Consider the following 17,093-nt stretch of genomic DNA (forward strand, 5'->3'; position numbering starts at 1 on the left):
CAAAGTCTACCACAGTAGGTCTGATCATCAAAAGGGTTGTAAATGGTAACTTACCAACAGTTGGAAAGTCGGCTACCTTGTTACCTGACAACACATCAAATTTCACTAGCCGCATAGGGAACAAATTTCTCCATGATCACAAGATAAAAAAAAGTCTATCAAATTTCACTAGCCGCATAGGGAACAAATTTCTCCATGATCACAAGATAAAAAAAAGTCTATCACCCAGAAAAAAGCTGCACAGTGAGAATTTTCTATAAGTTTAATAGAATTATCTGCACATATGCTGCTAACTGGCAGACACGTTGGATTGAATATCTGAAACTGTTTGGACAAAAGGTAAATACTCTACCTATATACAGACTAGTTGAACTTCTAAAAAACTTAAAAAAGGAAACAAAACAAAACAAAATGAATGTGTAGATGCTCTTCCTCATCACTATAGAAAAGAGTGTTCCTGGGAGGACAAGGTAAGGGAAAGCATATTTAAGGAAAAGCCAATATGACAAGAAACTAAGCATTGTACAAATTTATTACACCGGTGATAACATATTGTTAAAAACTCATCCAAACTCTTCACTACTACCTGTTAAAACTTGTAAATGGCAACTGTTTCATACAGGTCCACACAAGATAGTCAGGACTTCTCATAAAGGATGTTACCTACTAGCCTGTCCAAGAAAACACAAGATAATAGGCTTGTCCTCATACCATGATCTTATAAAATATCTTTAGTGATGTCCTTTTTTGTCATTTATTCATGTTTGTAATGAAAGTAAATGAATAACTGATCATCCTTTAAAGATTTCTATGTAGGTAATGTTATTTATGCTTCAATGTATTGCATAGATAATTCCTACTTCTAGTGCTTAGGTTAAGTAACCAGTGCAACACAAAGGCTGAATACTTGGCACTGCAGTAATGTGTCAAGTACTGACTAGGAGTATATATATATATATATATATATATATATATATATATATATATATATATATATATATATATATAGTATCTATTAGAGGTAAAGAACAAGGGAACATTTTTATTTTAGAGTTAGTGTCTATAATCTACAGACTATAACATGTAAAAATGAAGGCTACATGTTGTGGTGTTACACACTGCCGCTGGTAGTTTAGGTGTAATAATATCATCCTATCTGAGAAAACTATAGTTGTGTTCAAAAGAGAAAGAAATGTCATTTGTATGTGTGATCCAGATGTTTTACTAAACCATAAATCTAGTATATTGCAGTTTCTAAAACTATGTATTTAGTTGGAAGAAATATGTATGTTTTACAAGCAACTCTGTGCTGAATGAAATTGGAGGTTGGCATATCTAAGTTCTTATCGATTATTTATAAGTGTATGAATTGTTGCTGTGATATGTATAAAAGCATTTCAGTATATATCAACAGAATTCGAGCTGCATCAATAATTACATTAATACATATGGTTGAGCTTTGAATGATTATATCTGATTTGGTACGTCACGAATTGTAAAGTAGTTGTTCTGCTCTGCTTGGAGCTTATTTTCTGTCTTTTGTCTTTTACCAACTTCACACGTTTTGCATTTGACTTAAAGCAAATTCGCACTGGCAGGTCTTATCTAATGAATGACAGTAACAGAAATTCCTGGATAGGGCAATATGTAAAATAAGGGAAAGGGAAACACTCACCTATAGTGGATTGATGTGTGGAGCTCAGAAACAACATCCACACTGCTTTTCGAGCACTAGCTCTTTTTCTAGCAATAGTACACACATTCACACACACATACACAACCACACAGACATCCAAATACGCATTCCTGTGGCCACAGCAAGACTCAGAAAGGCTGTGAGGTTGGAAGTACTTGAAATGTTACATACCTCTTAATTTTATCGAGTGTCGTTAAGGTAAAATAATGTTTCATGAAACAGGTGGATCTTTGAAGTCATATCAGGGAGAATGATAGGACTTTGTTTTGTAGTTTTCAGTTTTTTGATGTTGTTGCAATGTTCTTAACAACTCTGGTACATATGTTTGAGGATTAGCAGATATTTTTCCTCAGATAAGTGCATAACAATACGTATCTCATAGTACCAGTCAAGTCATCCACGTCTGCATTTATTGCTTTCTTTATGGATATTTTAATTGTGATCTGTTGGTCTGTCACAGACATTTTGAAGAAGGTAGTCATTATGTAAAAATAAGGCATGAGCTGCATGTATATAATATATTGCCACAAATAATGCAACATAGTGTTACAATTACTTCTGTATATATGTCACATGAACTTAGAAATAAAAAATATATAATTAATAATGAGAATCACACTAGGAGTATCTGATTACTCTTACAGAATTTTAAAATCACTTTACTATAATCAGTCAACAACAGTCATTGGTTGATAACTTTTTGTTAGTGATGGTCTGTCCACCAACCAATACAGGCTAATTTGGTAGTCTATTAGGACATATACAATTACACAAAATACAGTTATGAAATGTGATTCAAATATTATTGCTGATGGGAGAGGTTGGCGAAGTTCTGATTCATTGGTACAAGTTTAATAATAGAATACTGCCTGTTGGAAGCAAAAATCTGAGAATTACTTCCCAAAATTGACTACTTATATTTACAAATGAAACATGAAATTCTTATATGCTAGAATAAAGCTTCATAGATGGAATGAACGTTTATAATTTATCTTAGAAAATATGTAGCTGGCAGTGTTTGTGAGATTGTAAAGTTCAAAATTTTGCACACACGAAAGTGATCGTCCATGAACCTGTTTAAACTTACATAAGAATGAAATTGACGATTTGGATACTATGCTACTATTGTACACACGTCGCAGCTGTTTCCCCCGTGCACTAATGGAGAGTTTGCTGCCGCTACGTGAAGTCCACCGCGCCTTAATGGCAGGCGGGCAGGTGGCACGCCTCCTTCTCAAGGCGCGGCCCGCACGGCCTACCGCGGCGCCGCGCCGGCCGGACGATGCTCCTGGTGCGCTGGCGGTAGGCGTCGCCGCAGCTGGCCGAGCACAGCGACCACTCGCTCCACTCTGACAGCTGGCAGTCGCCTCCTGAAACCCGAGTGTACACAACAACTCAACGCAGTCTTTCCTTATTTTATGTTTTATTTATTTGGACATTAGTATCACAATGTCTGAAAATAAGCCAAGACATAGGCACACAAAATACTATAACATGGAAGAAGTTCCAAAGTGGTAGTGTCAGGAATTGAGGGTGGGGGGGGGGGGGGGGGTAGGACGTTAAACGGGCCGTCTTGGAGTAGGAGAGACACCACAGGACTTTTAAATTCCCACTGTCTATACTTTTACGAATAAATTCATAAAACTTTGTCAGCATGACCAGGAAGGATTCAGGATTCACACTCATAGCAGTGGAAGTCCAAAAACATAACAAAATTAATTTTGTTTTACATGTGAAAGTTCATCAGTTTCTCACTTACTATTGGCTGCGTTTGTTGCTGTAGGTACACGTTTCTTCATAAGTAAGAGAGATTCTTCGATAAATTTTGCACAGTATACAGGTGTATGAAACTCTAAAAATAATTTAATTTTTGAAAAAATGAAGGTGCTGTTACATTTTAAACTTCATGTTTAGAAAAAACTCAAATTTTATAGTTAATTATCTCAATTTTTACCACAGTTTTCAATAGATTTGGAAAATTCTACAGTTTCATACACCTGTAAGTATGGTTTGTATGTTGTTCAAAATTCATCGAAGAATATCCCTTACTTATGAAGAAACGAGTACCTATAGCAACAAATGCAGCCAACAGTAAGTGAAAAAAGGTCAAATTTCAAATGTAAAAAAATATTTTCTTATATTTTTGAACTTCCACTGCTATGAGTGTAAATCCTGAATCCTTTCTGGTTATTTTGACAAAGTTTTATGAATTTATGCGTAAAAGTATAGACAGTGGAAATTAAAATGTCCTCTGGTGCCTCTCCTGCTCTAAGTTGTCCCGTTTGACGTCCTACTCCCCTTAAGAGATAGGAAGCTGTCTGACCAACAAAAGACTTGGGACGAAGAAGAATGGACTTGAGATAGACTGTTTATCTTTTGCGAATGACAGAAGATTTTAAGTGAAATAAGAAAATAAAGCAAAAAAAAAGTAAAGTCAAACATCAAGGACAAAATTGCACAGTTAAACGTGAGGTATGGAACAATAAAACGCGTGAATGGGTTGAAATATCTCGTGAGACGGTTAGCAGCCAATAGTATGGGTAAAGAGGACTTGAAAAAAAATGCTAGGAAAACGGACAGTGGTTTCCAAGCCACATAAGAGATCTACAACGGAAAATGCTTTCTCGAAATACAAGAATTCATTATTACGAGTCTTAGAACCAAAGTTTCTGTATGCATCTGAGTGTCTTACCCACCTTGAGTGATGTATATTAGAGGAATTAGAGAAAAAAACAGAGAAAGAACTCACACAATAACAAGATCTACATAAAACCTCGAAAGAAATATGTATTGTAAAATAAAAAAAAAAAAATACGGGCACAATGCGCAAGCAGAGAGTTCAAGTTATTTTTTTTCTTTTTTTTGTAATCTATGAAGACATGTTTCCAAATGGATGAAATCATGTTCAACACCTTTGACTCAAAACCGACAACAAGAACGCCGTGGTAGACGGACATCAAAAAAGATCTACAAATAACTGGTATGCAGCTGGAAGACGTACTGAACCGAGATATCTATAGAAGAGTTTTAGTGACGTTTGAGACAGTCTGAAATGATATACGAACAACTGGTGCCAAATGGTCAGATGGATGCCGTACTAGTCACAATGGACTGATCAAAAATACGTAGGATACTATAAACGAAAAAGAACAAGTGTGACAATGGTTTTGAGTTTATTGTGACCACTGGAGAACCGATTAACGAAAGAAATAATAATAATAATAATAATAATAATAATAATAATAATAATGCAAGCAAATGTGAAATACCACAATTTATTTCATTTTAGAAATATATGAATCATCAAGGAAAATAAGAAACTTAGGGTGACGGTGTATTAGTACGAGTACTTTTTTCGCGTAAACTATGGACACCTCTGAATAGTGAACAAACCCATTATTTTCTGTGCATGAATAATACTTTATTGTTTTCCAATACAATGTATTGGCTGATCTCTGAAAATAACAATTACACAGCTACAATTCTTTTCGATTTTTTAAAGAGTGAGTCGCGGCATAAACATACAAATTTTGGTGAATTGCATTCAAAAACAGCTATACTATTGTAATACATCAAATAAACCAATAATATAATTTTGAGTGGATTTAGTGGTAATTATAATCTTTGTTTCTTTTATTAAGTCACGATAAGATACTGCAGTTTAACGCTTTCTGCAACAATTGTGCCTGCCGCTGTGGCCTAGCGGTTCTAGGCGCTTCAGTCCAGAACCGCGCTGCTGCTAAGGTCGCAGGTTTGAATTCTGCCTCGGGCATGGATGTGTGAGTCCTTAGGTTAGTTAGGTTTAAGTAGTTCTAAGTCTAGGTGACTGATGACCTCAGACGTTAAGTCCCATAGTGCTTAGAGCCATTTGAACCATTTTGCAACAGTTCTTCTTTCTCTTCAGTGAAGTTTATGTCTGTAGTTTGTGAACTCTTTCCAAAAAGGAGACGTTGCTGTGATTACTCTCCACAGAAGAATAATTTCTATTGAAACCTCCTTGCTCATCACGAGACTAAGTTTTTTTTATGTTTTCCCTATTACGTGAGTCTCTCTCTCTCTCTCTCTGCCGAATTGTTAGCATTTTGAACTAATGTATGTAGTTGATACTCATGAATTAGCTAATGAAGATGCATCAGATACAAGTGTCCAGTGATTAAGCCTTTAAGCCTAAATTCTCCCTGGGCTAGTATTTTAACCGTAGTCTTCGGCACTGCAAAGACTGCTTTGAATGTACTTTGCAGATTAGTGACTTATAGCTATTACATCACAATGAAAGAGATAACACCTTTATGGTATTGTATGCTGTGTCAACCATTTCAGTGAAATGCACTTCCACAGAGAAAGTAACGTATCGAAGTTTTCCAGGAGATAGCGTTGCCAATGACAGCCTTTACATTGGTCCGTTGAAAATGTTTGTTGCAGAGAGCTGTTCACACCTCAGAACCGCAGTTAAGCACATACTTCTAACACAGAGATCCTCTTCTATCTTTTGCTCACTGAATGTGCGCTGACCATCGTTTTACATAAGTTCTTGATTCCAATAACAAACTTCTTTAGCATCATATATACTGCAGTAGATTAAAACTGAAGAAACTGCAAAAAGTTGGGAATTTAAGAAGATGCGACCTGGATAAAGTGACTAAACCAGAGGTTGTAGAGAGTTTCAGGGAGAGCATAAGGGAACGATTGACAGGAATGGGGGGAAGAGATACAGTATAAGAAGAATGGGTAGCCTTGAGAGATAAAATAGTGAAGGGAACAGAGGATCAAGTAGGTACAAAGAAGAGGGCTAGTAGAAATCCTTGGGTAACAGAAGAAATATTGAATTTAATTGATGAAAGGAGAAAATATAAAAATGCAGTAAATGAAGCAGACAAAAAGGAATACAAACGTCTCAAAAATGTGATCGACAGGAAGTGCAAAATGGCTAAACAGGAATGGCTACAGGACAAACGTAAGGATGTAGAGGCATATATCACTAGGGGTAAGATAGATACTGCCTACAGGAAAATTAAAGAGACCTTTGGAGAAAAGACAACCACTTGCATGAATATCAAGAGCTCAGATGGAAACCCAGTTCTAAGCAAAGAAGGGAAGGCAGAAAGGTGGAAGGAGTATATAGAGGGTCTATACAAGGGCGATACACTTGAGGGCAATATTATGGAAATGGAAGAGGATGTAGATGAAGATGAAATGGGAGATATGATACTGCGTGAAGAGTTTGACAGAGCACTGAAAGACCTGAGTCGAAACAAGGCCCCGGAGTAGAAAACATTCCATTAGAACTGCTGACAGCCTTGGGAGAGCTAGTCCTGACAAAACTCTACCATCTGTTGAGCAAAATGTATGAGAAAGGCGAAATACCCTCAGACTTCAAGAAGAATATAATAATTCCACTCCCAAAGAAAGCAGGTGTTGACAGATGTGAAAATTACCGAACTATCAGTTTAATTAGTCACGGCTGCAAAATACTAACGCGAATTCTTTACAGACGAACGAAAAAACCGGTAGAAGCCGATATCAGGGAAGATCAGTTTGTATTCCGTAGAAATATTGGAACATGTGAGGCAATACTGACCCTACGGCTTATCTTAGAAGCTAGATTAAGAAAAGGCAAACCTACGTTTCTAGCATTGTAAGGTGTCAGGCAAATCCAACACCTTCCATGAAAACCCTGACATGATAACAAATCTGGCAATATATTACATAGCTCCGAATAAATCCTGACATTAAATTAACCGAAGTAATACGATCAACGAGTGAGCAAATGGAATACCAAAGACTGAAACAAGAACGTCTAAATGCATGTCATACCTTCCTACCGCGAAACAGACGCAGTTCCCAGAGGAGAAACGAGAACAGAAGCCGAGAGCAGAGCCGTGTAGGCTCTGTTACGTTGCAAACTTTAAAAGCATTGCCCCACCACGAAGAGTATAACGTTTCTCATTGGATGGACAGAATTTTTGTAGGCGGAGTTCAAGGTTAACATTGAGACGGTGATTGGTCAGTTGAAAACACAACCAGATACCCTTTTCTTAAACCAAATTCGGTAAACAGTAGTAAGGAGAAGTTCAAGAGAGTTGCTACTGAGACGGCGAGGTGTGTGGAGCTGCTCTGACAGCCGCCTCTGACGCTGCCTAACCACCGACAAGGTAACGAACGGATGCGATGCCGCACAAGAGCACATAAGGCTTCACTCAGTACTGCAGAAGTCTCATCTGTTACATCCCGTTTTTACGTAATACTAGTGTCGATCGTCAATTAAACTTTGTGGTATTCATATTTGCTACTTGAAGTTAAAATCTGAAACGCGATGATTTTTCTGTAATGTAATTATTGAGAAGCCACATCAATCACTGTAATTTACGACAAGTTAAATAAGTAATTAAAGATAATTGAGGGTCACTGTAGACCATTTTTGATAGTTTTCTCTTTTATTAAACTTAATTTACACCTAGATTATAGATGTGATATGGCATAGGTCATCCTTCGATCCATTATAGAACTTGGAAACCCATTCAAGGAATATTCGTTCACATTTTTGTTGAACGCAGTTGGTTTTTATCATCCTGTATTAAAATATTTCCTTTTATAACTAGTACAATTTATAAACAATGTTTTGTGAGTAGAATAAAAATTCCAATGGTAAACTTGACTGATTTTTCGACGTTATTTTACCAGCTTGAACCCCTTCCACTAAATTTTGTTAGTATTAAGATAGTTTTACAGGGAGTGCAGTGGAGCTGATGCTGAAATCATTAAGTATTTGATTATATCATCGCTAGTCTCACTGAACTCTTCTGAACTCTACATGTTACGTGTGGTCTGGTGTCTCCTTACCAGCAACAGGTCCCACGTTCAAACTAGTCAATTCCCTGAAAAACATGCTAAGAGCGTCGTTGCGCAAAAGTCGCAGGGAAACACGACTTAGAACACAACAAACAGACACCATGCAGAAAGTTAGAGCATTTGTAGACGTAGAGAAAGTTTTTGACAAGGTTGACTAGAATACTTTCTTTCAATTTTTGAAGGTGGCAGGGGTAAAATACAGGGAGCGAAAGGCTATTTACAATTTTTACAGAAACCAGATGGCAGTTATAAGAGTCGAGGGCCATGAAAGGGAAGCAGTGGTTGGGGAGGGAGTGAGGCAGGGTTGTAGCCTATCCCCGATGTTATTCAACCTGTGTATTGAGCAAACAGTAAAGGAAACAAAAGAAAAATTCGGAGTAGGTATTAAAATCCATGGAGAAGAAATAGAAACTTTAAGATTCGCCCATGACATTGTAATTGTATCAGAGACAGCAAAGGACTTGGAAGAGCAGTTGAACGGAATCGACTGTGTCTTGAAAGGGGGATATAAGATGAACATCAACAAAAGCAAAACGAGGATAATGGAATGTAGTCGAGTTAACTCGGGTGATGCTGAGGGAATTAGATTAGGAAATGAGACACTTAAAATAGTAAAGGAGTTTGCTATTTGGGAAGCAAAATAACTGATGATGGTCGAAGTAGAGAGGATATAAAACGTAGACTGGCAATGGCAAAGAAAGCGTTTCTTAAAAAGAGAAATTTGTTAACATCGAGTTTAGATTTAAGTGTCAGGATGTCGCTTCTGAAAGTATTTGTATGGAGTGTAGCCATGCTGGGTGTGAAACATGGACGATAAGTAGTTTAGACAAGAAGAGAGTAGAAGCTTTCGAAATGTGGTACTACAGAAGAATGCTGAAGATTAGATGGGTAGATCACATAACTAATGCGGAGGTATTGAACAGAATTGGAGAGAAGAGGAGTTTGTGGCACAACTTGACTAGAAGAAGGGATCGGTTGGTAGGACATGTTCTGAGGCATCAAGGGATCACCAATTTACTATTGGAGGGCAGCGTGGAGGGTAAAAATCGTAGAGGGAGACCAAGAGATGAATGCACTAAGCAGATTCAGAAGGATGTAGGCTGCAGTAGGTACTGGGAGATGAAGCAGCTTGCACAGGATAGAGTAGCATGGAGAGCTGCGTCAAACCAGTCTCAGGACTGAAGACCACAACAACAACAACAACATATTGCAGTTTTAGTGTAAGAATCCTCAGCACGTTAAACAGAGCACTATATGATCTTAGCAAAACCAAATGACTCAGATGATTTGAATTATGCTATAATTACTCTTTCCGCCTAAAGTAAGTTACACCAAGCCGGCCGTTGTGGCCGAGCGGTTCTAGGCGCTACAGTCTGGAACCGAGTGACCGCTACGGTCGCAGGTTCGAATCCTGCCTCGGGCATGGATGTGTGTGATGTCCTTAGGTTAGTTAGGTTTAAGTAGTTCTAAGTTCTAGGGGACTGATGACCTCTGATGTTAAGTCCCATAGTGCTCAGAGCCATTTGAACCATTTAAGTTACACCAAAACACTGCATTACCCACATGTCAATGAAATAAAGTAACTAAAGTTAACTAGTTTCTCTTGCCGCCTATCTCCTATCCCTCAAAACCATTGAGATCAACATGAATAAACGGCACAGAAACTGGAAAAGGTATTTCAGCGCTAATCTACGTGGTTCAAAAATGCCACATCTTACTTTACGGCTCCAAATTCCATCTTGTTATCTACTATAAGCCGTGGGTTATTTATTTTGGCTGGAAAGACGACTAACAAGTTGTAGCCCAGAGCGATGTTTAAAAACAAACACAATCACGAAACACAGTTTAAACCACATCCAACCAAGGTAACACAGATGCTCCTTCCTCGCTTACGAGGCTAGATCCGAATTTTGATTTCTTGTTGAAGGAAAAGGATATACCTTTGGCCAAGCGGCACAAATACTGGTCACCAAATGACGCCGAAGGCTCAGTACGGCTGGCAGCGCTGCCACGTCACCTCTTTACCATTGCCAGTTTTCTGTGAACCTTCGGCAAATCAGTTCGTCGATCTTACAGAATCATGTATCAACGTAAAATGAGTTGTATTTGTGGAGATACTGACAAGAAATACTTTCGTTGTCGATATGCTTGTCTTCGCTGTAAAGCACATGTACTATTGTGGCTAAAAACTGGCCATAATTCAGAAATGCCGTTACCTTAGATTTACATTTTACACTATGGACTATCACCTAGGTAACTAAACTGAGTGCCTTTTATACATTACATTTCGATACAAGTTATATAAAAAAAAACACGTACATTCTTGTCGCCGTGGTTTAGAGTATCTAATACACAGAGTGACCCTTTTATTTTGACAAAAGAAAACACGTTTTTTTTACAGAAGTGGTACAAAAAATATATGAAGACAAATGTTTAATTTATCAAGAGGACATTAGTCAGCGTAATTTTCTTTCTTTCAGCTTCGTTTATTACAAAGGTATGAACAGTAGTACGTCATTTTTAATTAGCACTTTATATTTTTTATTCGGCAATCTATTTCTTTTCTTCAGTACCTACTCAAAACCGTACCATAGTATACAACTCGCAGTAAACTGACGTTATTAAAAACTTAACACAAAACTGACTTTGACTTTCCTCTGCAGTACACAGTGCGGGTACGTGGGGTAACGTTAACTCCTTCGCTCTAGCTGATGTTGACAGTGAACAAATGAGAATCAGCGGTCATGCAGCGAAACGTCTTCTGTTGAAAGTTTATGTGAATGCAATGTACACCAATGAATAGAAGGTAGAAATTCAGCTCATCAATGGAGAAACAACCTATCGGTTAAAAATATTACAGTACAGCTGTACATGTAACCATGTATTAAATGATTAAAAATGGTTGAGTTAACGTTTTGATAATTTACATCTCCATTAATGAGCAACATTTCCAGCCGATCTTCGCTGGTGTTTACTGTACCCACTAAAGCCAGATGGTTGACTGAATGACGAGAGTGCATTTTGTTCGTGTTTCGATTTGTTAGCTGTCAACTACAGCAAGTGGACGAATTACGTTACCCCGGGTACCTGCACTACAGGGGGCGGACAAAAATATAGTAACACAAAAAACAACACATTACCATAACTAATGGGGTATAGGAAAACCGTTGGCAATAAACATGCCTGCCAGTCATTTTGTTATGGATAAATACAGATGCTGTGTGGTTTTCATGGGAATCTTATACCAGTATTCCTGATAAATAGTCCGAAGCCCCTGATTTAGTGGTTAGCGTTGCTGCCTCTGGACCACGGGGTCCCTGGTTCGATTCCCGGGACGGGTCGGGGATTTTCTCTGCCTGTGGACTGGGTGTTCGCGTTGGCCTCTTCATTTCGCAATCATTTAGGCATATGGCGAGACTGGACAGTGAAAAGCTTGGGAATTTGTACGGGCGCTGATAACCACACCGCTGACCGCCCCAAAAACCAAAAATCATCCTCATCCTGCAAAATAGTGGGAAGTGTAGGTGACGATGATGAAGGTGGACGGCGGTGACGCACACTACTATCCAAAGTAAACCACACACGATGAATAATATTGAGATCTTAAGTGTGGAGGCCAGACACGATGTGACAATTCATCCTTGTGCTCACAAAAACAGTCCTGAAAGATGCAAATTGTGTGAACAGGGGCCCTGACGTCTGTCGTCGTGGAACTCAGCAGCACCACTGGGAAACAAATATAGTACTATCGTACGGGCTTGGTCAGCCAAAATGGTCACATAAACCTTGGAACTAATGCGACGTTGCAGTATACTCAAGTGTCCCATGGAATACCCAGATTATCACCGAACCCAAGCCATGTTTCAATCTTGGCAGTGAGTAGTCTGCATCGTAGGCTTTGGACGGTGTATGCCGGATTTAAACTCGGCCAGAAGTTGGAAACAGTGTGAGACGTGACCTATCGAACCAAATGATTTCCTTCCATAGCCCAATACTCCAGGTTTTCTGGCTTTGATACCACGTTTTCCTATTACAGGAACTACCACCTCTTATGTACAGTTTTGGAATTCCAGCTCAGCATGGAATGCCCTGCTTATGGAACTCCCTTCGTGGTTTTGTGCTGACAGGGTTCGCGAGTGCGATATCGGGTTCTTCAGAAACTTGCGCAGCTGTCGTCCTCGTATTTTAAGTCTCAATTCTCTTCAATACACACTTTCATCCGCGTTCATCTGTGATGCTTTTGCACTTTCCTTGTATGCGATATATGCGACGTAAATCTTTGATACTGTGCCCTGTGAAACACCAAACACTTCGGTTACCTTGGTTACGGAAATACCATACGAGCACCGATAGCCTGCCCACGTTCGAATTCACTTAGCTTCGACATAATGCACTCACTGTACACATGACACTCTTCTGACCAAGACTGAAACTTGGAAAGACTGTGCAGCTGGTCCCGGCGAAGGTACGAGTCCTCCCTCGGGCATGGGTTTGTCCATAGGATAATTTAGGTTAAGTAGTGTGTAAGCTTAGGGACTGATGACCTTAGCAGTTAAGTCCCATAAGATTTCACACACATCTGAACATTTTTTGAAACTTGGAAAGTACTGAGGGCATTGCTCTGATGCCATTTGTTGTCAGATACAACAGCTCAACCTGCAGGCTCGGATGGCATATGCTTTCATATTCCGGCAAAATTTTCTCGCGTTATTTCCGTATTTTTGTCCACCACTAGAGTGTGCTAATAGAGGAGAGTCAAAGTCGATTCTTGGATGAAGTCATTTCGCATTTGGCTGTTAAAATATTTTTTATTGCGATTGCAATTTCGACACACTCTTTTTGGCAAGCTTCCTGAAAACAAAGTCAGTTTTGCGTTACATTTTTAATAACGTCATGTTTACGTGAAAGGAACGGTATGTTAGTTCTTGAACAGCCTTTGAGAAGATAAAATGAATTACTGAATAATAATATTATTTGCTGTTTAAAAAAGTCGAACTAGTGTTTATATCTTCGTAACAAAGCTACAAGAAAGCCCATCACGCTGATTAATGTACCCCTAGCACCAAACATAATTTATTTTATTACTGTATAAAAAAGTATTAGGTGTGGTCAAGATGTGTTCGACACTTTGTGTATTAGTGGCCTTGCAATCCGCCGACGAACGGTCATTCCGGCGTGTGCGTTCCTCTGGATTTATTTTTTCTGAAAGGTAAACGTTTACTAATTTATTCACCAGAATTATCATAAAACTATCACCCACCGCATATTACAAAAGACGAATAATAATAATTAAGGTAAAAAGTGAGGGAGAGAGAACAGAAAGGAGAACTCAAATGAGAAGGAACGTGAGACAGTGGTAAGAAAGAAATGTTGAGTTCAGTCCTTTGCAACCGAAACAGCATCCGAGGCACGCATTCCTAAGGTGTTACAGGGATTGGGCGGTATTTAATAATTGCGTGATATGTCAAATTCTACCCTTTTGACCTCTAACCATACCAGTATCACTGACATCATACTTGTTGGACATCAATAAGGAGGCCAAAGTATCCAGTTCTGGCAGATATCTTCAACACCCTACCCTTCTCTCTTCACAGAAGCTGGCAGAAATATGAACCTTTCCAGCAAATCTGTGTCCTCTTAGGGGATAGAGGTATGGGGGTTGGGAGTGGGTAGTGGTGGAAAAACAAATCATCTTTGCTCGACTGTGAAAATGAAGGCACCAGTACACTACAGGTTCTGAGTCCATACCTCCATACTCTGCTCCAGGACGATCCACTCAGCCTGTACACAAACGAGGGCCCATGGTCACACACTGGGATGAAAGAGGGGCAGAGTGAGAAGCTCTTCACTTACATATACGGTTTTATACTCTTTACCTTAAAACTGATTTGGCTGTCATGCCGTTTTCTTTTTAGCTACTGTGCTTCTTGGATGTTATTTGGATTCCACTTGATCACGTGTTTTGACGGTATCTGACTTCGGACTCGTAATCCAAGTGATGTTAAGGGAACAGCGTTCGTTTCTGTGAGACCTATTTATTGCTGCCTCTCACGAAGGCTTTGCCTCAAACTATTTACAAGATTTTATTAATGTACGCATTCAGCATATCAAAGCAGAAATGAATATAGTTTGGAATGGCTCAAAAATAATTTCAGAGAAGTAGTTTTTAGGCTAATCCACAACATTACGACTCGTTCACAAGCATTTTTTGTGGTTCACTGAAAATGTGTTTCCAACTTTATCAAATTCTTTCGGTAAGGAAAGGAAAGGAAAATATTAACGGTATAACACTTTTCGATTGCCTGCCAACATACGTGAACAATAAACAATGAAGCACTGCGATAGATGGTGGTGCAATATATGCTACAGTCACTGAAATTAATATAGAAGAAAGTAAGGCATAGAAAGGACAATATTAACACCGTTACTTACAAAGATTTGGGAAAGCGATTCGTTTCTCACAAACTGACAGACGAGTGAAAGAAAATTTTCTAGATTGTCCTGTAAGTATTGGAAGTCATTGGACGATCCACTTGTCTATTTTTAAATATATATTTTGTCTGCCTAATTATCCTGATGTCTTATTACAACAGCTTGTCTGTAAAGGTAAAGTCGCAGGATATAGTGCATAAACATTAATATGGTAATCAAACTTTATCCCACAGAAATTATTTCCAGGTAGCCACAGACAAGCAATGCTGGAAGAATGCTGTTAGTCATGCAGACAGCAGCATCTTTTGTCCAAATAAGTGTGAGTTCTGAAAGAGGTTGCAGAGTCTTACACTCGTAGAAACCGAGTGGAGAAATGAAGAGGCATTTGTGGTTTGCTAAGCATGAATACTTGACTACGATTTTCAGAATTACCATGAGTCTCATTGATTATGTCAACAGTTACAAAACATGCTAAAGCATCCACAACAAACCAATGTTTACATATAGTTACCATGAAGATCACGATATTACTGGATGACAGTTTTAAGACTCTACACAGTCCAGTCGCATTAATGTGACCATCGCCTACGTTCGATGTCAACGTGCAGTAAACAATCACAGACTAAAGGTGGCAGACTAGCAGTGGAGAGTATATAAAGCATGTGCAGGACTCTTTATCTCCTATTGGCCAACATTTTGATAAGAACATTACGGCCTTATTCGAACATGTGCTTTTATCATCTTATTTTCAGTTTAATGGTGAATTTTATGAGCAAATTGATGGTGTTGCCATGGGAAATCCCCTCTCCCATCTGGTATCTAATTTATTCATGGAAGACTTCGAGGACAATGCACTGGACTCAGCAAGTTTTAAACCAACGGTCTTCTGGAGGTATGTGGACGACACATTCGTGGTATGGCCCGATGGGATGGAAGAATTACATCGATTTCTTGAGCATTTGAATTCCATCCATGCTAGCATTAAATTTACTATGGGAGTAGAAACAGACGCCTGCCTCCCCTTTTTGGGTGTTGTCGTTCCCCGTAAAGGTGATGGCACATTAGGACATGCCGTATATCGGAAACCAACACACACAAATCTACATCTTCATGCCAGTAGCTGCCGTCACCCTTCACAGACCATAGGTGTCTTAAGACCTTAGTGCATCGGGCGCACTGTATATCCAATAAAGACAATTTGCAAGAAGAGCTCACATACCTCAAGAGCATTTTTAAATCGAATAGATTTTCTCCGCAACAAATTGGTAGAGCATTCGATGCAAAACCTAAAATGCAGGTATGTGGTGGGGAAGAAGATAGTAATTCCTCCAGATCTAGTGCGTTTTTGCCCTATGTGGGTGCTCTTTCCTCGAAAATAGGCCGTATTCTTGAGAAACACTGTGTTACGGTGATCTTCCGGCCCCCCACGAAGACTACAGCTTTACTCGGCTCTGCGAAGGCCGATTTACAGCTTCGTTAAGCTGGTGTGTATCAGATTCCTTGCGGAAATTGTGAGAAGTCGTACATAGGTCAAACAACACGCACCGTTCATGAGAGGTGTGTGGAGCATCGAAGATACACACGCTTATTACAGCCAGACAAGTCAGCTGTGGGCGAACATTGTATCGATACAGGTCATTCCATGAATTACAGTGATGCGAAGATTTTAACATCCACCTCTTCTTTTTGGGAATCTGTCTTCAAGGAAGCTAGAGAGATTAAATTAGCTAATAATAATAGAGATAATGGTTTTAATTTGGACAAAGCATGGCATCCGGCTCTTGGAGTAATTAAACTGCAGAGAAGTTGTCATGATGTCACTGCCGCAGATCATACATCGATAAGCAAATCGAATGTCTGTAGCCTTCGCCACAGGCGGCGCACGTGTAAACGTATTTCTCTGCCGCCCACCAGCATCTGCGACCCGCATGCGCAGTACCGCTGCGGTGAAGCATATAAGGCCGTGCTTGGCTTCTTGTCTTCGGCGGACATGCCGCCGCCTTCACCCCCGGTCCACCTTCTCCAGTTTGCCGATGACACCGCCTTCCTTGCACTTGCTCCCACCCTGCAGCGCTCCCAACACCTTCTCCAATCCCATCTTGACCGGTTCACCGCT

At 39.3% G+C, this 17,093-nt stretch overlaps 1 protein-coding gene across 1 annotated transcript in view; it reads right to left on the reverse strand.

Annotated features, from left to right (window-relative positions):
* Positions 1-2,200: 2,200 nt before the first annotated feature.
* Positions 2,201-17,093, reverse strand: part of LOC126253374 (spondin-1-like) — a 161,743-nt gene continuing 146,850 nt past the window's right edge. The window contains exon 14 of the mRNA XM_049954654.1: positions 2,201-3,066. Within this exon, the coding sequence (XP_049810611.1) occupies positions 2,897-3,066 (170 nt within the window). The 3' untranslated portion in view covers positions 2,201-2,896. The remainder of the gene's footprint in view (positions 3,067-17,093) is intronic.

Source organism: Schistocerca nitens, chromosome 4 (assembly GCF_023898315.1).
Source record: "Schistocerca nitens isolate TAMUIC-IGC-003100 chromosome 4, iqSchNite1.1, whole genome shotgun sequence".
NCBI classification, from domain to species: Eukaryota; Metazoa; Arthropoda; class Insecta; order Orthoptera; family Acrididae; genus Schistocerca; species Schistocerca nitens.